This window comes from Phaenicophaeus curvirostris, chromosome 19 (assembly GCF_032191515.1).
Source record: "Phaenicophaeus curvirostris isolate KB17595 chromosome 19, BPBGC_Pcur_1.0, whole genome shotgun sequence".
NCBI lineage: Eukaryota > Metazoa > Chordata > Aves > Cuculiformes > Cuculidae > Phaenicophaeus > Phaenicophaeus curvirostris.
In genome coordinates, this window is record NC_091410.1 from 8189513 (window position 1) to 8213129 (window position 23617).

Sequence of the window (23617 nt, forward strand, 5' to 3'; positions counted from 1 at the left end):
CTTCCGCCCGCTTACATCATGAACTAAACGCAACTGGCTACCCGGAGGGGGTCCTACCTTTCCGTACATGGCGAGATCTTCCGACCGCCGGGCCTTAGCTACCCACAACAGGCCCTGCCTTTAGCAGAAAAGAGAGAGGATACTACCCACAAAACCTTGTATGGATATGAAGATCAACGTGAACGGCAATGGATTTTCACAAGCAGAAAAGAATCTGCTAACAATGAGACTGTTGCTGATATTGTGTTATCATTGTAACCAGAACGTGAGTTGGGAAAATAGAGGGACAGAGGGCAATGCATAAGAGTGTGAGAAAGTGTTTCATTATCAGTAGAACTGTACTGTGTGAAAGAGAGAGGAGCTAGGAGGAATGTTGTGTTTCTACAGCACCTTAGCTTGAAGATGAGAAATATCCAGCTGCTTCTTTCTCCTCTCTCCTGGAACCTTGGCCACGTTCGAGAAGGAGGGGGCAGTAAGCGGCTGGAGCCAGACTCTATTTTTTGGGGCGATGTCAGGTGTGTATTCGATGGTATAAAGTCAAAGCCCCTCACAGCAAGGGTTGGGAGACCTCAGTCACGGGTGGATGCACTGCGTGATTTCCCAATTGCCTTTCCCCGAATCCACATTGCGAAAAAGAAAGCCACCCCCCAGCAGCTGTGGATCTGGATGATGTTAAAGCAATTGGTGATGTATTTCCCTGAATCACCGTACTTATTCTCTTAGAGTAATGATTAGACACGTTGCTTTTACCAGCTGTTACTGTTAACTTGTGATCAATCACTACTTGATCATTTGTCACCTTTCTTACTGTAATAACTTGAGTAAGACCTTGACTTCACACAGTTTGGGCCTTTATTACTATTTTTGCTGAAGGCTCCTGAGTATTGAAGAGTTTGGGGCTCTTGCGACGGTTTCTTTTTCTAAGAGCTCCTTGATTTCATAGAGTACTTGAGAGTCTGGGGGCTTGGCTTGACATCTCACTTAGCCAGCCTCCAGCAACCCTCTCAACAAAGTCCTTGCTCGAGGAAAACCTCCCAGCTGACTGGCAGGAACCTGCCTCAGAGAGTTGAGGCACAGCAGTGCCTTCCTGCCCTGTCCTGCTCTGCAGACAGGAGGAGGCAGGAAAGCAGGGAAGCAAACTGGACCTGCAGCCGCTTCAGTTTAGATTTAGTCTTCTTCACCTGTGCAAAGGCAGGAAGGGTCCTGGGGTCAGAGCACAGGGTGCACTGTCTCCCAGCAGCCCGCTCCAGCGCGGGATGCAGCCAGCACCCACCTTCCCTTGGTCGAACTCTCTGTCCCACTCATCAATGACCGTTGTCTTCTGGGACCGTGTGGCATCGTGAATGGCGTCTTGGCTGATTGCAGACGTCTCTCCCTCCCAGGTCAGCACTGCAGAGCGGCAGGGTCAGCCGGGAGCAGGGCACTCAGCAGGGAGCACCGTGCCGTGCTTCTCTGCAGGGTCCCTGCCCCAGCCCAGCAGCCGCAGAGCTGCCTGTGCTGCTCCTGGGAGAGCCCTGGCCCTGACGGAGCATGGAGGACTCGAGGCAGGGCACTCAGAGGGTTGTTTCCCACCCAGACAAACAGGGATTACCTTCTTTGCCATATGCCTTGTCCACTGAGTCCTTAAGAAGGTTCTTCAATACACTGTATGCTTGGTGGCTCCCAGGTGGTGAGCTGGCCCCATGGGCTGGCTTGGGGCTCTGGACACCCGTGGAGAGCCTGGCTCCATCGCCACCCTGGTGCTGCCGGGTACATATTGCTGCGAAACACACAGAAGGGGTGAGGAAAAGCCACTTCTAAGGCAGATCTTATCCCAGGAAATGCCGTTTGGACTAAAAACGTCGGCACTCGTAAGACCGCTCCTTGAATCCTGGGTTCTGTTCTGGGTCCCTCACCACAAGAAGGATGCTGAGGCTCTGGAGCGAGTCCAGAGAAGAGCAACGAGGCTGGTGAGGGGGCTGGAGAACAGGCCTTATGCGGAGCAGCTGAGAGCGCTGGGGGTGTTTAGCCTGGAGAAGAGGAGGCTGAGGGGAGACCTCATTGCTCTCTCCAACTACCTGAAAGGAGGCTGTGGAGAGGAGGGAGCTGAGCTCTTCTCCCAAGGGACAGGGGACAGGACGAGAGGGAATGGCCTCAAGCTCCGCCAGGGGAGGTTCAAGCTGAACATTAGGAAAAAATCTTTCACGGAAAGGATCATTGGGCACTGGAACAGGCTGCCCAGGGAGGAGGTTGATTCACCTTCCCTGGAGGTGTTTAAGGGACGGGTGGACGAAGCGCTGAGGGACATGGGTTAGTGTTTGACGGGAATGGTTGGACTCGATGATACGGTGAGTCTTTTCCAACCTGGTGATTCTACGATTCTATGATTCTATGGCCCAGGATGCTTGGGGACACTGGGGCCTGTCCTGGGCAGGGAAGACTGAGGGCTAAGTCTTCACCCCAAGTCTGGGGGTGAAGCCCTCACGGTACAGCTGGTCAGCTCTCCCGCACGACGGGCATGCAGGCCTGTGGTCAGCACCACGGGTGCTTCCAGGCAATTGTGGGGCCCAGCAAGCACTGGGCAGCGCTCTGAGGGGCTGCACGGGCAGACAAACAGCTGGCTTTCCCCTGCCAGGTGGAGGCACAGTCATACCTGAAGAGCTCTTTGAGGTGTGGACGCTGTTGGCACTGAGCTCCTTCGAGGCTGGGTGGCTGAGCTGTTCCTTCTGCTGGAACTGGTGGTGCTCCACCTCAACAGCCTCCGTGCAGTGCTGCTCCGGTGCCTGGGGCTCTGACTCAGCCCTTCTAGGGACAGGGAAGGCAGCGGGGTCAGCGGGTTCTAGGCCACAGCAGGAAGAGTCTCGGCTCCCCCCATGGTGACAGACACAGGACACCCACACCCCAGCAGGGGTGAAACAACCTCCATAGAGCTGGTGCTTGGGCTGGCTCCATGGCAAGGCTTGTCCCACCCGTGGAAAGACAAAGCACACCCAACCACAGCCCAGGGAGCCTGACTTCAGGCTGAGCAGAGGCGTGCAGGGCTTTGGCATGACCCTAGTGCCTCACCTGCCCGAGGACAGAGCCCCAGAAGAGCCCACTGGTGATGCCGTTTTCCTTCTCTTCCTCTTTTTCTTCCTCTTGTGCTCTGCAGCCAGCTCCTGGCAGCCTGGCTCTTCCTGGCCACTACTGGAACTCCTTCCTGACCCATCCCCAGCGAGGGACACCGAGTCCTCGTGTGTGCGCCTCTTCTTTCTGGGCGGGCTGGAGGTGTCGTCTTTGCCATTAACACATTGAGCACGAGGGCCGCCATCTGCGCTTTGGTGATGCCTTTTCAGAGGAGAGCTGAGGACCTGAAGGGCTGGTAGTTTAGAGGAAGGCTCTTCTGTATTCAGCAGGCTGAGTGCAGATGAAGGTGTGCTGAAGGACAGGAAAAGATACAGATATGGTGTTAAAGCCAGGTCCTGAGCAGGAGCCCCTCTTTGCCTCACCAACCCAAGATACTCAAGCACAGCACTGCACTGCTGCCACCTCAGCCACAAAATCTGAATTAGATCCTGCTCTAGGGCAGCAGCTGCAAGCGCACACGATGACCTGCCCCGTGCCCACAGCACATGCTGTCCCATGGGGGACTGGGAAGGAGCGAGTGTTGCTGCAGCATGCGCTGATGGCAAAGGTTACAAAGGAAAACCCAGAGCAAGACCTAAACCAGGCTGGTGCCTCCTGATCCCAGGGGACACCAGGACACGGCGAGGGCCTGCAAAGCTCCCTCCCACCCTGTGCTAACAAAGACACCGTCCTGCTTCTGGGATCCAGAGCGAGCCCTGCCAGCCCAGGAGAACAGGAGGGTCAGCTGCCGTGCCAGGCAGTTGCTTCACAGAGTATCTGAAGATTGCTACTGGCTCTGCTGCCTGGGAGCAACCAGCATCGCTTACCTCAACTTGCCAGAAGGCTGGGAAGCAGAGTCAAAGTGGCTGGGTTGGATCTACTCAGAAGGCCGGGGGTGAGGTTGTGTGTGGTGCTCATCTTCGCTCACTGCCTGTGGTGTGTTGCCCTGTAGTTAAGGACAGGAATAAAAACCGGGTAGTCTAAAGAAAAGAGGATTCTGTGACCCAAAGGGAGAAAACCGAAAAGGGGAGCCCAGAGAAAGGGGAGGGGGACAGACAGACTGGGTGAAGGAGGTGGGGCGTGGTACAAGAATCAAAGTATTTTCAGTTAGAAGGAAGGAATGACTGAAGGAAGGAAGGAAGGAAGGAAGGAAGGAAATCTAAAGTACAGAAACCGCAGCACACCATCCTGAGCCTTGGCCATGCAGCAGCACCCAGAGAGCTGGACCCACACTGCTGTCCAGGGAGGAGGCATCTCCACGTCTCTCCAGCTGCCACCCCTGGCCAAGAAGGCAGGAGCCATTTCGTTGCCTTCACCGAGGAACGTGAATAACAGCGAGGGCCTAGCCCCACACCCCAACCCACAGAGAGGGCAGAGCGACTGCTACAGCTCTGGAGCTGAGGGGCCTTCCCCACCCACCACCGGCTTAGCAAGACACCCAGCAAGATCTACACTTGTTCCCAGCACAAGCCACACTTTAGAAGTCACAAGGCACCTACTGAAGACTGTGCAGAAACTCAGACTCACCTTTTTGGTACAGAGTAACAGGTTCTTGGCTGGTGGTGGTGATGTGAAACTGCTCCGCTCCATAGTGCCACCGGTCAACAGTAACTCCTTCAGTTTAAGCAAACTGGAGCTGTGAGGAAGAGCTGGCTGAACTCCAGGGACCGCAGAGAGGTGCTCTCTGGGCTCCTGAAGCTGCTTGGATGAGGTGTGCGGTGCCTTGGACGCAAAATACTGGGGCAGCTCCACTTTGGCCTCTGTTGCTTCTGTAGTCCTGCAGTCCTGAATTCTACGTCCAGAAGGCAGGTGCCGGGTCTTCTTGGGCCTCTGGGCTGCATCGTAAGGCCGAAACAAGTGCCTTTTCAGGATGTTGCATTTCATTTTGAACGATGAGGCCAGATTCTGTAGCAGCTTCAGTGGAAGTCTAGCATTTGGCACATTTGCTAGCGTGCTGAGTGTTCTACAGGGCACAGAGACCCCAACCTCCTCTGGCTCAGACAGCTTCATGGCTGGCTGCGCCTCTGGCTTCTAGATAAAGGGAGAGACAAAAGGTCAGTGAGAATTCAAGGGGCCCAGCTCACCCAGGAACCCTTGGCTCAGCAGGGTCCCTCCTGCAAACAGTTCTCCCTCGCACCCACCTTCCTCCAAAGCTGCAGCCCCTGCCCTGGCTAAGTGGACAGAGGGGCAGCGGCTCCCAGGAAGGGACCTTCGGGACTCACCTGGCCCATCACTGGTTGGCAGGGTGGGACAGACGCAGCCTTGGCAATGGTTTCTTCACAGTTGGTGGTGCTGGGTGTTCTGGGGAAGGCAGAGAAGCGCATGTGTTAATTGCGAGAGGAGTGCCTGCAACACTTGTCAGAGATGCACAAAAGAAGCAGGAGCAAAGCTCCTAGGAGGCGAGATGCTCTTCAGCTCCACCTCTTGATCCACAAAAGGCTGAGCCTCTCCCTGCCTCCCTCCTCTGAGCCAGCTCCGTGCCACACCCTGGCTCGTGCTACCAGCCCTGTCCCAAAGGCCAAGAGCAGTGGGCAGAGGGGCTGGGAGACACAGGATGCTCTCACCTCAGGTAGAAGAGCAGGTAGGCCTGCTGGCTCAGCACCACCTTGATGTTGGTGGGGCGAACGACGTCATCGTTCATTTCGTACCAGTGCCCATCGCTAGCCTGAAGAAGAGAGAACAGGGTTGGGCTGCATCCGAGGACCTTCCGGGCCTGAAGAGCTGCATGAACAGTGCCCAGTGGCAGAACTCCGCCCCACAAAACCCACTGGTGGCCCAGGGGCAGGAAAGGGGATTTGGTGAACACAGCCTGTACCCCGCTTCCAGTGCTCCACATGGGCTGAACGCCCTCCTTCCTGCGCACTACAGGGACCCACGAGGACCCAGCGGCACCCAGCCCAGAGAACACACTGAGCTCACCTTCACGTAGCAGTAGTAGTGCCCCGAGTAGGACGAGAACCCGGAGTGCACCAGCACAGCATACAGCTCGTACGTTATAGGGTCCCCTTCGTTCTCCGACATGTAAGGTCTGATGTCCAAGAACTCGGGGTACGTCACGTCCTGCGGAGAGACGATGTCTCAGAAGCCCGCACAGCAGACTGCTTTCTTGCTGGAGCAGGAGCTCAGCTGTCCTCCGAGTCCCGTGTCTTGAGAGAGGAGGACTCACTCTCCCCAGGCAGAGGTCACGGTGAGCATAACACCAGGATGAGCTGAACTCCCACTGCACGGCTGGAGAAGGGCTACAGCACGGCTCGCACCGTGCACCTCCCACCCTGCGCTGGGCACAAGACCTCAGGCCAGCAGACAGCCCTGGCTCTGGAGTGCCAGGTACTCACCTTTGTGATTTTGCCTCCACTAACGCTGGAAAAGCGCTTCAGCGAGAGCGTCAGAACATTGGATGCTTGGTGGATGCTGAAGCGTTTGGTCGCTTGCACTTTGGTCTTGCACCTGCACAGGAAGAGCTCGAGCTGTTCAAGGTGTTTCACCACAGATGGAAGAGTGATTGCCAAGTGATTGCCAGCCCTGGCCAAGCAGCAAACCGCACAGAGATGCTGACGCCAGGCACTGCTTCAGGGCACCTGCTTACAGCCACATCTGCTGGCCCAGGTCCTCCTCACAAGAGGAGGAAGCTGAGGAGAGGCAGGTTCCATTGCAGGCTTCATAGACTCATAGAATCACCAGGTTGGAAGAGACCCACCGGATCATTGAGTCCAACCGTTCCCACCAGTCTCTAAACCATGCCCCTCAGTACCTCATCCACCTGCACCTTAAACACCTCCAGGCAAGGCGAGTTAACTACCTCCCTGGGTAGACTGGTCCATTGCAATGAGGTCTCCCCTCAGCCTCCTCTTCTCCAGGCTAAACACCCCCAGCTCTCTCAGCCGCTCCTCATAATACTTGTTCTCCAATCCCTTCACCAGCCTTGTTGCTCTTCTCTGGACTCACTCCGGAGCCTCAACATCCTTCTTGTGGTGAGGACCCCAGAACTGAACACAGGATTCGAGGAGCGGTCTCACCAGTGCCGAGTACAGAGAGAGAAGAACCTCTCTGGACCTGCTGGTCACACCGTTTCCTATACAGGCCAAGATGCCCTTGGCCTTCTTGGCCACCTGGGCCACTGCTGGCTCATGTTCAGTCGCTGTCGACCAACACCCCCAGGTCCCTCTCCTCCAGGCAGCTTTCCAGCCAGGCTTCTCCTAGTCTGTAGCGCTGCTTAGGGTTGTTGTGCCCCAAGTGCAGGACGCGGCATTTGGCCTTGTTAAACCTCATGCCCTTGGTCTCAGCCCAGCAGTCCAGCCTGTTCAGACCCCTTTGCAGAGCCTCCCTACCCTCCAGCAGATCCACACTTACACCCAGCTTCCATGGCTGCATAGAGAAGCCCTCCCTGCTTCCCCTCGTCCCGCCAGAGCCCACACACTCACCTGTCACACATGTACGCATTGTCGTTGCACAGCATCTCTGGCCTCACAAATAAGTTCAGTGCCTGCTGGATACTGTCAACACCCTGCAAGGACAGAGGAGAGGTCAGGCCATGAATGGCCTGTGCACACGACAGCCTGGCTCCCTTCCGAGACGCTGGCCCCAAGAGACAACACAAAGCATGAACACAGAGCCACAGACTACACCGAAACCCACACCACGAGGTGCAGCTGCACTTGTCCCCTAACACCACAGAGCTTCCAGAGGAGTCGTGGCTCCTGCTGGCGCAACAGGCGCCGCTTTGCCAGACAGAGAAGGCAGCGCGACAACAGAATCTGCTTCCCTGTCGCCTGCACTGGGACTTGACACCAGCAGGCTAAGGAACCTTGAGGCAGTAACCGTGCAGTTGCAGGAACAGCCCCTCCGAGAGCCGAGCTCCTCCCCATCCCGACCCTGCCACAGTACCTCAATCTCCACCGTCAGGTCCAGGAAGGGTTCATAGGTGTCGGAGGGCGAACCGCACGCTTTGCACTTCACTGCAAAAGAAAAAGCCATGAGCACACCCTGACACAACGCCAGCACCCACCACCATCCCAGCACAGCGCAGGCAGTGCAGGATTCCCCCTCTCCGCCTTTGGGCATCGGGATTCACGACCCAGCAAGGCGGAAGGCCGGCAATTCCACATCGTGTAGGGACAGCAAGAGTTCCCATATAGCCAGCAACACAGGTTCCTTTGCTGGTGGCAATGAGCTGGGGACCCACAGCCAACAGCTTTTTCCATCTCCACAGCAGGCATCGTGGCCCGCAGGGATTGCAGGATGGACCAGCTGCAGCTCCAGATAATTTACAAATAATAATTTTCCCCCAAGAGTTTTCCTGCAAATCTTTTTTTCAAAAATCAAAATTTCCCGCAAAGGCCTGGCAGCCAGCACTCACCACAGGACCGAAGGTAACCACCAAATATCTGATCGATCAGTGTTGTGGTCTGGGTCTGGCGATCCAACCTAGAGACAGCAGCACAGGATCTCACTCCGCCCCTCCGCAACGGCCACCCCACGCGCCACCCCTGTGTCCTCAGGACACCTCCCCTGTGTGCTCTGGAGCAGGGGAGTCACAGCCTCTGTCACTCTGCTCCCCCGTGGCAGAGCTCAAGGGGTGGAACCAGGCTGCTCCAAGCAGCAGAAGCCCCTGGCTGGAGCTCTGGGCTGGGCACTGCAGGCAAAGGCAGCGCAGCTGGCTCCAAGCCACCCTCGGGGACACGTTTGCCCCACAGTCCCCTCCCACAGGCACACGGGACCGGTGAGGGGACAGCAGAGAAGAGCAGCAAGGGCTGTCAGAGGCCCTACGTACTGGGTGCAGCCATTCAGGCAGGCTCTCTGCATCGCATCAACCGTGAAGCGCAGGAACTCGTGTGCGTCCTCCTGGCGGCCAAAGCAGAAGTGCTCGGCAATCTCTGCAGGAGAGGGAGGAATCAGTCCCAGCAAAGGCATCAACACATGCAGTCCTTCCCGCCCTCCCATCCTCCCTTCTACCCTCCCTCAGGGCAGGGAATCTGGGGCTTGAGCCCCCTCAACCCGAACCAGATGTCACGCTTAGGCTGGCCATGGGGGAAGCCCCACACAACCCCCGGCAGGCTCCAAGAGTCAGCTCCGAAGAGCAGCCTGCCAAGATCTGTCCCCATCTCAAAGGTTCTGCTCCCGCATCAGTCACCGTTCCCCCGCACAGATACAAGAAGGGAGCGCAGCCATCCTTACCATTGATGACACCGATGATGGCCACTGGCCGTATCGCACTGCCGCTGCTACCAAATACCCAGGTGATGTGGTGCTCCATGGCGCACAGCATGCAGAACTCATCTCGCAGGCCTGGAGCGGGAGAGAAGACGTTGGGGACAAAGCCGGGAGAGGTGGAGGCAGTACATGGGATGGGGGATCTCTGATGCAGCCAAGTCACAGCACCAGCCACTGCAACACCCTAGGTGGGAAAGCATCCACATGGATGGACAAAAGATCACAGGTACTCGCTTGGGAAGCCCACAGGATGGTCCCAAGAGCCCTAAGGACGGGGCCGGGGCCCCCCAGGCTCCCCTTGGTCACAGCTCAGAGCAGTGCCCACCGGGACTCCCTTGCAAAGTCCCCCAGAAGCAGCAGCGCCTGCCCGTGCGCCGTCTTCTGCCCTGGCTTCACGCAGTTCCCACGAGCAGAGACTGCTCAGCCCCCACGAAGCCAGCAGACCCCATCGGACCAGTCTTAGTCGTGGTTATGCCCAGCAGAGTCAGAGCCTTCGCAGACACAAGGATGCAGAGCTTGGGAACTCAGCTATGGCAGAGCTGGACACAGGAACGACCTCTCGATGGAGAAACGAGGCAGGAGGGAGCAGAGAAGGAGCATCCTGACACCCATAAACCCTTGCCAGAGCCAGGCCCCCCCACTCACAGGTTCGGCTGTGCTCCCTGGACAGCAGATAGTTGGCGAGCGGAGGCGTGTACGTCAGGCACTGGATGGTGGCATTAAGGAAGCAGGTGTTCCCCACGTTTCGGAGCCCAGCGCCGATGCGGTGGACCTGCTGCCACTTCAGGGAGAGCTGCCCCACAGGGCAAAGAACCCTCTGGGGCACACAGACCTCATCCCCGGGGAGGACATCCCCCGGGGGAGGAACCGGAGGAGGGTCCGGGAGGCTTCGCGCTCCGCCTTCCTGGCTCGACGGGGCGGAACCGGAGCCGAGCGAGTCGGCATCTCGATTCGGGGCGGTACCACGCCAGAACATCCTCGCTCCTCCTCTCGGGGCGGAGCGAAGGGGGAACTAGGGCAGGGGCTCCTCGCTGCTCCTCCCGGGGTGGATACAGAGGGCAGAGCCTCCTCCTCCCGGGATGGATACAGGGAGCGGGGTCTCCGCGCTTCCTCGCCTCCTCCTCGAAGGCGGGGGAGCTGTGGGCCCTCTGTCCCTCTCCTTTCGGAGTGGAATGAAGGTAAGACCTCAACTCTTTCGCGTACGTCGCGAGAAACCTCGCAGGGCTGGACGAGAGCGGGAGCTCCGCGCTCCTGCGTCCGTCCGCTCCGCCTGCCCGAGGCGGTGAGAGAGCGGGGGCTGCGCGGCCCCGGTGCCCTCCCGCGCTCCCATTGTGCGCTACGCGCGGGGGGCGTGGCCATCGCCTATGACGGAACCGGGCCGCGAGCTCCTGGCACCCGGCTCCCCGTTAGCCGCACCCAGTCCCCGCTAAGCCCCGTAGTGGCCCTGGCAGCCTGGTCCCCATTAAGCCTCGCGGCAGGGGAGGAACCGGTCCCCATTAGGTCCCATGATAGAGGGGGGGTCTGCTCCCCGCTAAGCCCTCCAGTAGGAGGATTCGGTCCCATTAAGCCCTGTGGCAGTGGGGAGCTGCTCCAAATAACGCCCTGCGGTCGGCTGACCAGTCCCTAGGAAGCCCCGTGGTGGGGGGACTGGGACCCTGTTAAGCCTCGTGATGGCCCTGGCAGCCTGGTCCCCTGTAAGCCCCCTGGCAGGGGACTAACTAGTCCCTATTAGGTCCCGTTAAGCCCCATAGTAGGGGGACTCAGTCCCTCTCAGGTCCCATTAAGCCCCATGGTAGAGGGGGGTCTCATCCCCACTAAGCCCCATAGTAGGGGGATTGAGTCCCCATTAAGCCCCATGGTAGAGGGGAGGGTCTCATCCCCACTAAGCCCCACAGCAGAGGAATTCAGTCCTCATTAAGCCCCGTGGTGGCCCTGGTAGCTCAGTCCCCGTTAAATCCCCCAGGTACCACTGCCCTCTCCACGTCTTTTGCTCCCCTCCGCCCCTGCCGCACGTCTACACCAGCACCAGGTCTCCCTCGTGCAGGGAACCCCTGCGACTCCAGCACTGGATGAGGAAAAGGAAATTAGGGCACAGGGACCACACAGCCGGTGGCAAAACAAGTGGAAATATTAAACTGAGAGACAGGCAGAGACAGGAGCAGTGGCACACATGATATAACCATACAGAAAGCGAGCGGGAGGCGCATCTGGGACTGATTAGAGGTTTGGGTGGGGGGTTTCCTTTTCTTTCTTTTGAATTTTTCTCTTCAATAAAATTGCCCAGACTGGTCCAGTACGACATCTTCAACCTCACAGGGACGCACAGCATGAAAACGCCCCCGGAGCAGGGCTGCGAGGGGGGTTATTCCCAGCACGCTCCCAAAGCTGCGGACAAGGAGCTCTGCGGCACATGCCAGTGCTGCTGCGTTGTGCGAATGGCTCAGAGAAAGCGGGGCCCGAGGTGTGTGGGAGGGTTTGCTGGACAGGACGGGGTTTTCCTGTGGCTGCATTGCTGCCTGTGCAATATTCAACACCCAGCACCAACGCCACTGGCGCTCTGGCCTCTGGTGCCCGGCCAAGGGGGAGCTCCCTGACCAGCCCTGCTGCCCGCACACCAGCGGCAGCTGCAGAAGGGTCAGGCAGCAGCTCCCCGCCTGTGCAGGAGCTTGCAGTGGGAACAGAACGCCCCAGGATGCTGCGGAAGGCAGTGAACCCCCCGCTCGCCTCCATGTCTCTGTGGAGAGAGGGGCAGCAGTGCCCAGGTGCATGGGGGAGGTCACCCCAGCCATGCTAATGTGCCCTGCTGGCTTTTTGGGATGAGGCACCTGCGTGGGAGTCACCCAGCGTGGAAAACCACCTGAGCTGGGGGCTCTGCCACATGGTGAGCCCCGTCCTGAGCCCCTGCCGGGAGAGCTGTACCCCTGTGCGCCCCAAAAGGAGGGGTGGGCAATGGGCAGGGAGGGGGACGGCAGGGTCCCGGGGGCTTGAGGGTGGCTGGGGATGCTGCAGGGGGGAGGGCTGCCTGGCAAGAGCTGCTGGGGTGGCTGCCCTGCGGCGGGGACGCTGGTAGACCTGCTACGCAGACAGGGCATCGCCCGCCACTCACGAGCGTTCGATTCCTTCAGAGCTGCCGGAGCGTCAGGGCCGAGTGTGGCCAGGCAGCGAGGTGCCCTCGTGCCTCACTCAGCCCCTCCGCGAGCACAGGGATGGGCAGCGTGACCACAGGCTGCCAGGTGCCTGCGCCAGAGCGGGTCCCCGTCCCTGTCCCCTGCACAAGCATGTGGCAGGTGCCGCAGCCTGGGGACCCCCCCGTGGCCGAGCGGGTTTTCATGCTGTCTCCAGGAATTGATATCAGCGTGGACCAGTCTAACATCTCGCAGGTTTTCTTCTACTGGCTACTGGAATGCGCTCGTTTGGCTTTAGGGGTCCTCGATGTCGAGAAACTCTTGCTTGGGGGGGGCCATGCCACGGTACCAGGCACACGAGCCATCGCTTCTCTTGATGCAAGCGTAGTGCTTCGCCTGCCGCCCATCCACGTTGTTCTTCTCCATCGCCCAGTCTGTCCAGAGACACTCATCCGAGGAGGAGACGTAGCAGGGGATGGAAAGGCAGCGCGAGATCTGTGCAAAACAGAGACCATCACCCACTGCCCTGAAGGGGGTCAGTCGGGGTGGGATGGGGGAAGCAGCAACGGGGCAGCTGGGGCTGGTGGTCCAAGGATGCCAGGATGTCCCATCCCTGTAGGACATGACCCTGATGCTGGGACACCTTTGAGGGGGGTCCCAGGGCTGGCCTTGGCTCCCAGCTGGAATGAGCTGGAGGCTTGGCAACCCTTCCCATATCCCCAGCACCCCATCCAGTGTCATCCTTGAAGGACAGGGAGGAGCCACGGAGCCCACGCCTGCCTCGAGGCTGCAGCCCCTGGGGTGTGTGGGGCACAGCCCGGCTGCTCACCTTGCACTCGCAGCCCATCTGGTACCGCTGGTTTAGGCTTTTCTTCTGGGTCGGGCTCAGCGAGTCCCAGGTGGAGACCAGGTCGCAGAGCGTGATGTGCATCTTGCCGTTGCCCTCTGACTTGCCTGGAGAGAGGACAGACAGACTGCTTGGAGGACAGATAGACTGCACCCCACATTGACTTGGGGTGTTTGGGACTCAGCCTGGCCTGGGGGGCTGGCAGCACTGCAATCCAGCCCCTCTCACCATGCACTGTCCCTGGTGAACCCCCAGAGTGGTGACTTGTCCCCCCAGGTGCCACCACCACAGCCTGGGGATGCTGAATGCAGCCAGGACACAGCCAGGACACAGGCAGGACGTGTTCTGAGGGCTGGTGGTGGGAGCAGGAGGTGGAGGAGGAGGCAGCAAGGGGGTTTCACACGTCACCCACATCTCGGGAGGCATGTGAGAGGCAGGAACAGCCCTTGCGGCCACCCACCTGCGATGAGATACTCCTTCTTTCCGCCGGTGTCCAGCAGCCGGCCACACACGGCAGTGGACGGAGCCGTGTAGATGAACTCTATGTCCTTGTCAGGGCCCTTAAACATCTGGGGAGAAGAAGGAGGAGTGAGTGGCCAGCATGGAGTCATCCCTGTCCCTCCCGGTCTCTCGCCCCAATGTGCCTCGTTACCTTGATCTGCTTGATTTCATACTGGATTCGTTTGATTGGATTCCCGTATATGTCATTCCCCGAATCCACCTCTTTCGCGGAGACAGCCTTTGCTCGGATCACTGTAACGGAGAGATGTCGAGGTCAGCAGGGGTGCCTGGGGGCCAGAGGTGCTGCCAGCGCCATGTAGGTGACCGCCCCATACCGTGGTGGTTCCCATACTCGCCTGGGGCCAAACCACCTGCAGCGAACCCCAAAATCCCTTGCAGCAGAGCTGGGTGTCACACACTGTCACCAAAGGGACAGGGCTCTGGCTTGCTCCGGACAGCGTTGGAGCATCATCCTTAAGGTGGATGGTGAGGAAGGGTCACCTCAGGACTTCCCGGCTCCACCACCGGTTACCCTTGGCTCTGCTGACCCTTTCACCCAGACAGCACCAGGACAACTCAACCAGCCAGCGGTGTCCTGTGAGCACTGTGGTGTTTGTCCCACTGTCATTAATTAAACCGGTCTCTGATGAGCGTCCTAGCCAAATGTCCGTGTGGCCTGGCAGGTTGAGGGGTCACAGAAAGGGTCATTGGGCACTGGAAGAGGCTGCCCAGGGAGGGGTTGAGTCCCCTTCCCTGGAGGTGTTTAAGGGACGGGTGGACGAGGTGCTGAGGGACATGGTTTAGTGATTGATGGGAATGGTTGGACTCAATGATCCCGTGGGCCCTTTCCAACCTGGTGATTCTATGATTCCTCCCCTCGCCGCCTGCAAAAATAACCCGGGGACGCTGAGGGCAGTGGAAAAACGCACTGAGGGGAGGCAGTGAGCTCTGCAGCCGGCAGCCCCGAGCAGCCTGGCCAAACGCACCAGTGCTCCCAGTTCCACACAGCCCCAGGATGGTCCCAGCACTTGGTGCCAAGCGGCAGCGTTGGGTGCCCCAGGGCCAGTGAGGCCATGACACCCTGGAACCTGGGGACAGCGACGTGAGGACAGCTCTGCCATGGAAGGGTCACACTGCCAGGACAGCCCAGGGACACACAAACCAGCACGTGAGCGCTTGGCACGTGGCAGTGACCTGCAGGGTGCCCGGGGAGGGCAGCCAGCTCACCCTTACTCACTGGCTCGGGGCACGGTGGCTCGTTGGCTGCCACGCTGTGCAGGTCCCAGCCGCGTGCGGTGAACGCAGCCACTCCGGCTTGCAGGACCTGGGTACCCGCATCAATACCTGTGGCTCTCAGCTCTCCCTCTCATGGTGTGGAGACAGGATCTCCTGGCTGATCCCAGACAGCACCGGGATGCCAAGGATGGCACAGGGGCAGCCCCAAAGCCACAGCTCCTGCCCAGCATCCTCACAGCCCAAGGCAGGCAGGTACCACCATCCCTTGGGGATGCTCCCCATCCCTCGGGAGCAGCTCAGGGACCTGCCAGCCCTGCTCTGTGTGATGCTGCGGGGTAAGGAATGGGGAGCCACGCTTTGGCTGGTGCGGCAAGAGAGCAAGCACCATCCAAACCGGGGACCCGGCTCACGTCCCCCACCACAAGGTGCCGGGGTGGGAGCAGTCGGGGCTGTGCACCAGCCCAATACCAACATACTTGCCTTCTTTGTCCTGGAACAGCAAGGACTGCGCTCTATAAATACTGTGGGGAGCAGGGGCACGTGGACAGGCTATCTGAGCTGAAGGTCAGAGGGGCACGGCCCCACGTGGGTACCGGGCAGTGCCGACTGAGTTTACTCTGGAAAGGAGAGGGCAGCCACCAGCAAGAGCAGGAGGCAGGGAAGAGAATTCCCCAAACGGCCACCTCCAGTCAGTGTGGGCTCAGTGCAGGGTGGGCAGATGCAGTGCCTGCTGGTACCAGGGCTGCACCAAGGGTTTCCTGGCTGCACATCCCTCCCTTGGGGAAAAGCAGGGCTGCTGGGCACACTGGCAGCCTCTCAGTTGAGTAGCAAGCTCTGGCCTCCTTGCCTGCTGCAGGCAGCAGCGTGAGTCCTTTGGCGCAGCCCTTTGCCCCATCCTCGACCCAGGCACGCGCAGCCTCAGCCCCTGCCAGCACCATCGCAGGTACAGGCTGTCCCTCACCCCCTAAACCCTGTGGCCGCCGTGTCCCCCTCGCATGCCAGACCCTTTGCTGCTCCGCGTGTGCCTGCAGCGTAACTTGGGTGCAACCAAGCTGGAGACTCCGTCCCCGCGGCTCCAGGCGCAGGGGAATGGTTACTGGTTCAGTGGGCTCCAGCCTTTTCCATTCACGTGCTGATGAATCACTTGACAAAAATGCAGCCCAATTCTAGGCGGATTTGTTCTGAACAGTGCGGCTTTGTGGAGGGGACGGCTGCGCTGCGCTTTCCCCGCCAAGACCCCAACAGCGCGGCCAAGCTGCTCCGCGCCAGCCAGGAACTGGAGCGGCGAGGAGGGCGAGTCACAGGGATAGCGGAAGGGAGCCCCGGAGGACAGCCCGGCTGAGATCCCTGCGATGAGAAAGCAGGGCCAAGGGATGGAGGGAACCAGCGGGTGCTCGGAGACCACCAGAAGGACCTTCACCAAATGCCAATGCCCCCTGTCACCCACCGCTCCTGCCACCAGCTCATAGAATCACCAGGTTGGAAAAGACCCACTGGATCATCAAGTCCAACCATTCCCATCAATCACTAAACCAAGTCCCTCAGCACCTCGTCCACCCATCCCTTAAACCCCCCCAGGGAAAGTGACTCAACCCCCTCCCTGGGCAGCCTCTGCCAGTGCCCAATGACCCTTTCCATGAAAAATATTTTCCTAAAGTCCAGCCTGACCCTCCCCTGGTGGAGCTTGAGGCCATTCCCTCTCGTCCTGTCCCCTGTCACTTGGGAGAAGAGCCCAGCTCCCTCCTCTCCACAACCTCCTTTCAGGCAGTTGGAGAGAGCAATGAGGTCTCCCCTCAGCCTCCTCTTCTCCAGGCTAAACACCCCCAGCTCTCTCAGCCGCTCCTCATAAGGCCTGTTCTCCAGCCCCCTCACCAGCTTTGTTGCTCTTCTCTGGACTCGCTCCAGAGCCTCAACATCCTTCTTGTGGTGAGGGGCCCAGAACTGACCCCAGGATTCGAGGAGCGGTCTCCCCAGTGCCGAGTCCAGAGGGAGAAGAACCTCCCTGGACCTGCTGGTCACGCAATTTCTGATCCAAGCCAAGATGCCCTTGGCCTTCTTGGCCACCTGGGCCACTACTGGCTCATGTTCAGTCGCTGTCGACCAACACCCCCAGGTCCCTCTCCTCCAGGCAGCTAAGGACCATCACAAAATGCCAATGCCTCCTGTCAGCTGCGTCACCCACCGCTCCTGCCACCAGCTCAGAAAGCCACCAGCCACAGGAGCCCAGACCCTCCATGAAACCAAGCCAAGGCTTTCCCAGCTCCTGGGCTGCACACTACTGGTGCTGGAAGACTGAGTCCAACCAGGACAATACTGGAAATGCTCCTTTCCCAGGCAGGATAAGCCACTGGGCCACCTCCTCTTGGCAGGGTGGGAGCCCAGTGCTGGCCCCTTGGGCTGCAAGTGTGGCCGCTCTGTAATGAGCATCCTGGACTCCTCTGGAGGGCAGACCCCGCAAAGTCCCCTCACTGCCATCTGCCACCAGGGCTGGGGGCTGGCTTCTTCCTACCTCTGCGCTGGGAGAAACGCCAGCGTTCCTCATGAACTCCACATCCCGCAGCAGGATGGTCCCCACAGCACAGCAGGCAGCGCCACGCTGGGGCACAGGCGACCCTGCATCACTCATCCTAGCTGGGTGATGAGCACACGACCAGCTGGGATGGACTGGAGCCGTGGGGCACCTCCAGGAGCAAGGCCAGGGGCAAAGAGAGTCACCCAGCACCACCAACCCACTGGGATGTCCCTCTAGGCTTGTCAGCTGGTGGGATGCTGGCCTCCCTGGCTGCACGGCTGCGGCAGCGCTGGGGCTGCACCCCGTGTTTCTGGCTGCTGTTCCTGCGCTGGACAGTAAATGTAGGTGCTGCAAGACCCCGTGGGGAGATGCGGTTGCCTCAGGATCTGCCTGGGGAAGGAAGGGGATTGGGAAGTGGTGACGTGCCCTGGTGAGCCCTGCCAAGAGGGGAAATAGTGTGGGTGCTACCCTGCAGCCAGGGTGGATCCTGCCATGGCCTGTCCCAGCTTGGCCCCAGGACTCCCCTCTCAGCCAGAGATGTGCAGAATAGCCACCCTTTCCTCTGCCATCCCACCCCAGATCCCACTGCTCCATCCTGCCAGCACCCGCCTGCTGCTGCCTGGGAAGCACCGGTGCCCACAGCGGGCGGGGGCCACAGCCAGGCTGAATGCCCGGGGAACAAAGCTCCCTTCTCCGGCGCTGCTGGCAACCGGCTGAGCCAAGGGGACGGCTGCCAGTGCCAGCAGCGCCAGCTTGGGGGCTGATCCCCGCAGTGGGGGCAGCCCCAGCATCACTCCAGGTCTGCCTGAGGCCAGCGGAGATGGAGAGTGGGCAACCCGCCCTTGCAGGGACTCAGCCCCATCCCCCAGGTGCCACCCTGCATCCCGGGACACTCGCCCCCTGGCACCACAGCAAGGGAGTCTGGGGGATGCGGAGACTGGAGGGATGCGGAGCTGAGCAGGGCAGCCCCCTGGGGAAGAAGCAGCGGAGACCATGGGGGCTCCCCCAGTGTATGGCGGCGCCCAGGGGGAGGTGGGTGAGATCTCCAGGCATCAGGCCCCGCTTGCCCATCGGCCAGCGCAGGAGCCACGGGTTCCGCGCTGCCATGGCCGCGTGCGTCATCCTGGCCCTCTGACGGGAGCGGGACGGGGCCCAATCAGCAGCAATCCCAGCAGTCAGCCCACGGCCCCTTCGCGCCAGCCGCACGGGGAGGGCTCCGACCAGAGCTCGGTGCGGTGCCACCAGGGACGGGCAGCTCTCCGGCCCCACCAGGGTTGGGCAGGGTCTGCTGGGCAGCCACGCAGCCCCTCGGCAGCCCTCAAGCAGGGTCTGCTCCTGCCCTTCTCCCCAGATCCTCTCCTCAGCCTCATCCCTGCCAGATGCTGGCAGCACCAGCCATTCTTCCCCTGCCTCGGCACTCCCTATGCCCCGTGCCTAGGAACTGAGCACTGGGACAACTGGGATTGCATCCAGGGGCCACATCCAAGGTGCCCCCTGTCCCAGGAGGCACACCAAGCCTCCCCATCGTCCCCTTCTGCAGCCGACACTGCCACACAAAACCAAAGCCACGGCTGTGCCCAGAAGGGCTGAGCATCAGCTCCCTCACCCCCACATCTCCACGCTGCTCCAGAGGAAAACAAGTAGAAGCCGGGGCTGCCACTGCGTCCCCCAGCCTGGCCACATCCCCTCTTGGCAGCCGAGTATCTCCCACAGCCGAGCATCCCTGGCAGAGCAAACCCCTGGTGGGCAGAGAGCAGCCGCTGGCTTCCACTACCTGGGCACTGCCCGGCTCAGGGAATGGCAGATGGGGCAGCCTTGAGCTCTTGAGCTAGGAAGCACGAGTGCAGCCAAGCCAGGTCATTTGTTCCAAGTCACCAGCTCCCATGACATGACTCCCAGTCCCTCCAGCACCCCATGACTGAGGCAGAGTTGCATCTGCCTCCGTCTGTGCCACCTGGAAACATGGCACTGGGCTCCGTCTGCTTCAGCCCGGTCCAGGGGAGAGCTGTGGGGAGGCACAGATGGATGTGGCAGCCACTCTCCATGCTGTGGAGCAGGGATCCCAGCCCCACGGGACCAGAACCCTGTGCTGCGCTCCCCCAGCTCCCCCCACAAAGAGCTGCGGGCAAGCCTCGGGGCTCATCAGCCGCTCCCTGGCACCACACGGCATCGGGCACCACCACCACCTTCCGCAGCAGCCAAGGAAGGTCCTGGCAGCACCCGGCTCTGTGTATCTGCAGGGAGGGAGCTGGGTGAAGAGCCTGCTGGCTCCAGAGAGCATCCAGGGCAAAGACAAGAAGCCAAAGATCACAGGCTACAGGAGACAGATCCATGTTATGGGAAGCGAAGGCTGGAAAGCTCATCCCAAGGTGAACCCTGCTGCCCCGAGCCTGGCACTTATCCCCACCTGAGGTCACACAAGACAAGAACAATCGAGACGAGCCGCACAGAGGATTTTGGGAGCTGGGATGTGCCAGGGCTGCAGGCGGCAGAGCCCGGAGGGGGCTGACTTGGCAAGATGGGATCCCGATGCCTGCAGGAATAGGCACCTGCTGAGATCAGCGGGGCAGCCCGACCACTTCTCCGCCACGCCGTGCCCTCCGAGCGACGGCCAAGACGGCTGGGGCTGCCCAGACAGACGGTGACTCAGCAGCTGAGTCAGGGCTGAGCCAGCACCCCGCGACAGGCAGTGAATCACGAGTGCCCCGGAAAGCTGAGCAAGACGTGAGTGTGACGGGAAGCCGTGACCCAGAGCGTGCGTGGGGGGATCCCGCAAGCCCAGAAGCGCCGGCTTCTCGAGAAGCAGCTCCAAAAAATCCAACGCTCCATTTTGTCTGGAAACCTCCCTGTCCCCAAACGAGCTTCGCAGCAAGGCCAGACACAACCAGGGCACGCGGCGCAGCAGCCAGACGCTGTGGGAATTATCCCCATGGAGGAGAAACACCAGGAGCGGAGTCTGGAAGGGGCAAGAGGAGCCTGGGAATCCATCAGGAGGAGCCTGGCTCAGGAGCATCCTGGCTCAGGAGCAGGGAATGGGGTTGGGCCGTCCAGAGGTTGGGGCTGCCTAAGTGTTTGGGAATGTTACCTCTCCAGCTGAGCCTGGGAATGGCCCCGGCGAAGGAGAGCATCGGGAACTGGGGCTGGTCTGTTTGTTTAATATGTTAAAATTTAATAAGGGCATTATTCATCGAAAGAGGAATCCAGCTCCCGGCGCTGCCAAGCCCTCCCTTTCAGCAGCATCCAAACCGAACAAAGTGGGATGGGGCGGGAGGGAGAGGAAATGCCTGGAAATAAGGAACAGACGGGAGGTACCGGCTGCCTCTCCCGGGCTGGGAGCCGGCTCCGCCATCCCGACCGGTGCCGGGCGAGGGTTGGCGGCGATCGGAGGGCCCCGTCCCCACCCTCCCAGGCTGCCACGTCCCCGTCGGGGGATCAACAGCTCGGGGAGAGGCTCTCCTCGTGTCCCCCGGGGGCTGCGCGGAGGGGACCCCGGTCCCGCGGAGGAGAAAGAGGGGGGACTCCGAGCATCCAGAGGGGCAGGGAGGGACGGACGGACACACCCCGGATGGACGGGACGGGCGGACAGACAAACAGACGGCGCGTCTGCTCCAGCCGACACACCCCCGGGTGCGCGGGGCAGGTGCCGGGGGTCGGGGCGGCTCTGCCCGCTCCATCCCTGCTCCTTGCCCGCTCCATCCCCTTTCCCTTCTCTTTCCCTGCCCGCTCTATCCCCTTTCCCTTCTCTTTCCCTGCCCGTTCTATACCGTTTCCCTGCCTGTTCTATACCCTTTCCCTGCCTGCTCCATCCCCTTTCCCTTCTCTTTCCCTGCCTGCTCTACCCCCTTTCCCTTCTCTTTCCCTGCCTGCTCCATCCCCTTTCCCTTCTCTTTCCCTGCCTGCTCCATCCCCTTTCCCTTCTCTTTCCCTGCCTGCTCCATCCCCTTTCCCTTCTCTTTCCCTGCCTGCTCCATCCCCTTTCCCTTCTCTTTCCCTGCCTGCTCCATCCCCTTTCCCTGCCTGTTCTACCCCCTTTCCCTTCTCTTTCCCTGCCTGTGCTACCCCCTTTCCCTTCTCTTTCCCTGCCTGCTCCATCCCTTTTCCCCTCTTGTTCTCTGCCCATTCCATGCCCGTTCTCTACCCTCTCTTTCCCCATTCCCTGCCCATTCCCTCCCTGTTCTTTCCCCGTTCTCTGCCCTCTCCTGTCCCTGCTCCTTCCCCCCTTCTCTCCCTGCTCCTTCCCCCCTCTCTCCCTGCTCCTTCCCCACTCCCTCTCCGTTCTCCCCCTGCTCTTTCCCCGCTCCCTCCCCGTTCTCTCCCCGCTCCCTCCCCTCTCCCTGCCAACTTTCCTCCCTCCCCCATCCCCCCGATCCCGGGGCAGCTCCGGGGCTGCGGGGGCGGCTCTCACCCACGTCGGCGTTGCAGAAGGCCTGTTGCGGGTGGATGGGCGAGCAGCTGCAGGCATGGGCCGGGCGGGCCCTGCCGAGCAGCAGCACCGCCAGCCAGGCCAGCAGGCTGGGCAGCGCGGCGAGCATCGTGCGGGCTCGGCCGCCCCCCCTCCCCGGCTCACAAAAGCCGCAGCCGCCGCCGGAAAGTTCGGGGCCGGCAGCCGCGGCCCCTGGCGCTGCTGCGACCGCTGCTCCGCTGCCTTCTATGGAGCTGTTTTCTTCCTTTCCCCCGGCTGCCGCTCAGCCTCGCTTTTTAATGTGCTCCGGGGATTTGCTGCTCCTCCTCTGCGTGGCGCGGGGCCAGACCAGCTGCTCCCGCCCCTCCGCAGGATGCGGAGCCGCGATCGCCTCCCCCGGCACGGCACCGGCCGCCCCCGCCTCCCCCCGACAGCTCGGCACCGGCCCCGACCCCTCCAGCCCCCACCCCTCCAGCCCCGGGCACCGGTCGCCCCTGCATCCCCTGGTCTGGACCCTGGGACCAGCCCCGACCCCTCCATGCCCTGTTCTGGACCTCGCTAGCCTTAGGCATTGGCTGCCCCCACCTCCCTCCGCCAGCCCAGACACCCCCCATCCCTGGGTACCAGCCGCCCCCATCACCCCCAGTCTGGATCCCCCCATCCCCGGGTACCAGCCACCCCCATCACCCCCAGTCTGGATCCCCCCATCCCCGGGTACCAGCCGCCCCCATCACCCTCAGTCTGGATCCCCCCATCCCCGGGTACCAGCCGCCCCCATCACCCTCAGTCTGGATCTCCCCATCCCCGGGTACCAGCCGCCCCCATCACCCCCAGTCTGGATCCCCCCATCCCCGGGTACCAGCCACCCCCCATCACCCCCAGTCTGGATCCCTCCCAACCCCAGGCACCGGTCGCCCCCGCATTCCCTGGTCTGGACCCCGGGGCCAGCCCCGACCCCTCCAGCCCCGGGCACCAGCCACCCCCAGTATGGATCCCCTCCATCCCTGGGCACCAGTCACCCCTGCATCCCCCCCTCTTCCCCGGGATCAGCCCTGACCCCTCCATCCCCTGGTCTGGACCCCGCTAGCCCTGGACATTGCCTGTCCCCACCTCCCCCTGCCAGCCCAGACCTCTCCATCCCTGGGTACCAGCTGTCCCCATCACCCCCAGTCTGGATCTCCCCATCCTCAGGCACTGGTCACCCCTGCATCCCCTGGTCTGGACCCCACCGTCCTTGAGCACCAGTTGCCCCTGCATCCCCTGGTCTGGACCTGGCCCTCCTTGGGCACAAGCCACCCCCACTTTCCCCCTGTCCAGATCCCATCGTGGGCACCGGCTGCCTCCTCCAAGCAAGCCAAGAACCTGCCATCCCTGGGCACTGGACACCACTGCCTCTCCCGAGCCATCCCTGGGCACTGGCAGTCCCTACATCCCCTGGTTCCCACCACCCTTGGGCACCGGTCACTCTTATCCCATGGTCTGGATCCCACCATCCTTGGGCACCAGCTGCCCTTGCATCCCCTGGCTTGGACCCTGCCATCTGTGGGCACCGGCTGCCCCTGCATCCTCAGGACCCCTTGGCTGGGCAGCGGGAAGGGAAAACACTGAGGGCAGGCGTGAGATTTCAGCCCTGGCTCGCCGAGCTGGCTCCTGGCCCGTGCGGAGCGGAGCGGTAAATTGCAGGGGAGGGCTGCGATTAT

The 23617-nt window shown here is 61.0% G+C and overlaps 2 protein-coding genes across 3 annotated transcripts; both read right to left on the minus strand.

The window, feature by feature from the left end:
- Window positions 1–841: 841 nt before the first annotated feature.
- LOC138728886 (ubiquitin carboxyl-terminal hydrolase 17-like protein 6) lies at window positions 842–10724 on the minus strand. 2 transcript variants are annotated; one of them, XM_069872572.1, is made up of 17 exons: window positions 9940–10724; window positions 9259–9369; window positions 8855–8957; window positions 8441–8508; window positions 7969–8039; window positions 7506–7588; window positions 6420–6531; window positions 6004–6144; window positions 5649–5749; window positions 5307–5385; window positions 4612–5115; window positions 3912–4030; window positions 3046–3396; window positions 2633–2781; window positions 1592–1759; window positions 1274–1389; window positions 842–1181 (listed from the first exon to the last, which is right to left on the minus strand). In XM_069872572.1, exons 1-12 carry the CDS (start codon window positions 10268–10270, stop codon window positions 3962–3964), a joined length of 1773 nt encoding a protein of 590 aa, XP_069728673.1. In that variant the 5' UTR covers window positions 10271–10724; the 3' UTR covers window positions 842–1181; window positions 1274–1389; window positions 1592–1759; window positions 2633–2781; window positions 3046–3396; window positions 3912–3961. The 2 variants fall into 2 exon arrangements, with proteins under 2 accessions (XP_069728673.1, XP_069728672.1); XM_069872571.1 differs by having other exon boundaries at window positions 2633–2784.
- Window positions 10725–11518: 794 nt separating this feature from the next.
- TIMP2 (TIMP metallopeptidase inhibitor 2) lies at window positions 11519–22254 on the minus strand. Its single transcript, XM_069872583.1, has 5 exons — window positions 21921–22254; window positions 13919–14019; window positions 13727–13835; window positions 13249–13373; window positions 11519–12914 (listed from the first exon to the last, which is right to left on the minus strand). Exons 1-5 carry the CDS (start codon window positions 22045–22047, stop codon window positions 12714–12716), a joined length of 663 nt encoding a protein of 220 aa, XP_069728684.1. The 5' UTR covers window positions 22048–22254; the 3' UTR covers window positions 11519–12713.
- Window positions 22255–23617: the final 1363 nt, after the last annotated feature.

What these genes read in the sequence shown, in the direction of transcription:
- LOC138728886 (XM_069872572.1), bottom strand. Translation starts at nt 10,270, where the DNA reads ATGTTCTGGCGTGGTACCGCCCCGAATCGAGATGCCGACTCGCTCGGC. An exon ending in CATCATCGGTGTCATCAATG is followed by an intron (nt 8,958 to 9,258) that starts GTAAGGATGGCT and finishes CCTCTCCTGCAG; the next exon opens with AGATTGCCGAGCACTTCTGC. An exon ending in TGGTTACCTTCGGTCCTGTG is followed by an intron (nt 8,040 to 8,440) that starts GTGAGTGCTGGC and finishes TTTCTTTTGCAG; the next exon opens with TGAAGTGCAAAGCGTGCGGT.
- TIMP2 (XM_069872583.1), bottom strand. Translation starts at nt 22,047, where the DNA reads ATGCTCGCCGCGCTGCCCAGCCTGCTGGCCTGGCTGGCGGTGCTGCTG. An exon ending in CTTCTGCAACGCCGACGTGG is followed by an intron (nt 14,020 to 21,920) that starts GTGAGAGCCGCC and finishes TCTCCGTTACAG; the next exon opens with TGATCCGAGCAAAGGCTGTC. An exon ending in AGATGGGCTGCGAGTGCAAG is followed by an intron (nt 12,915 to 13,248) that starts GTGAGCAGCCGG and finishes TGTTTTGCACAG; the next exon opens with ATCTCGCGCTGCCTTTCCAT.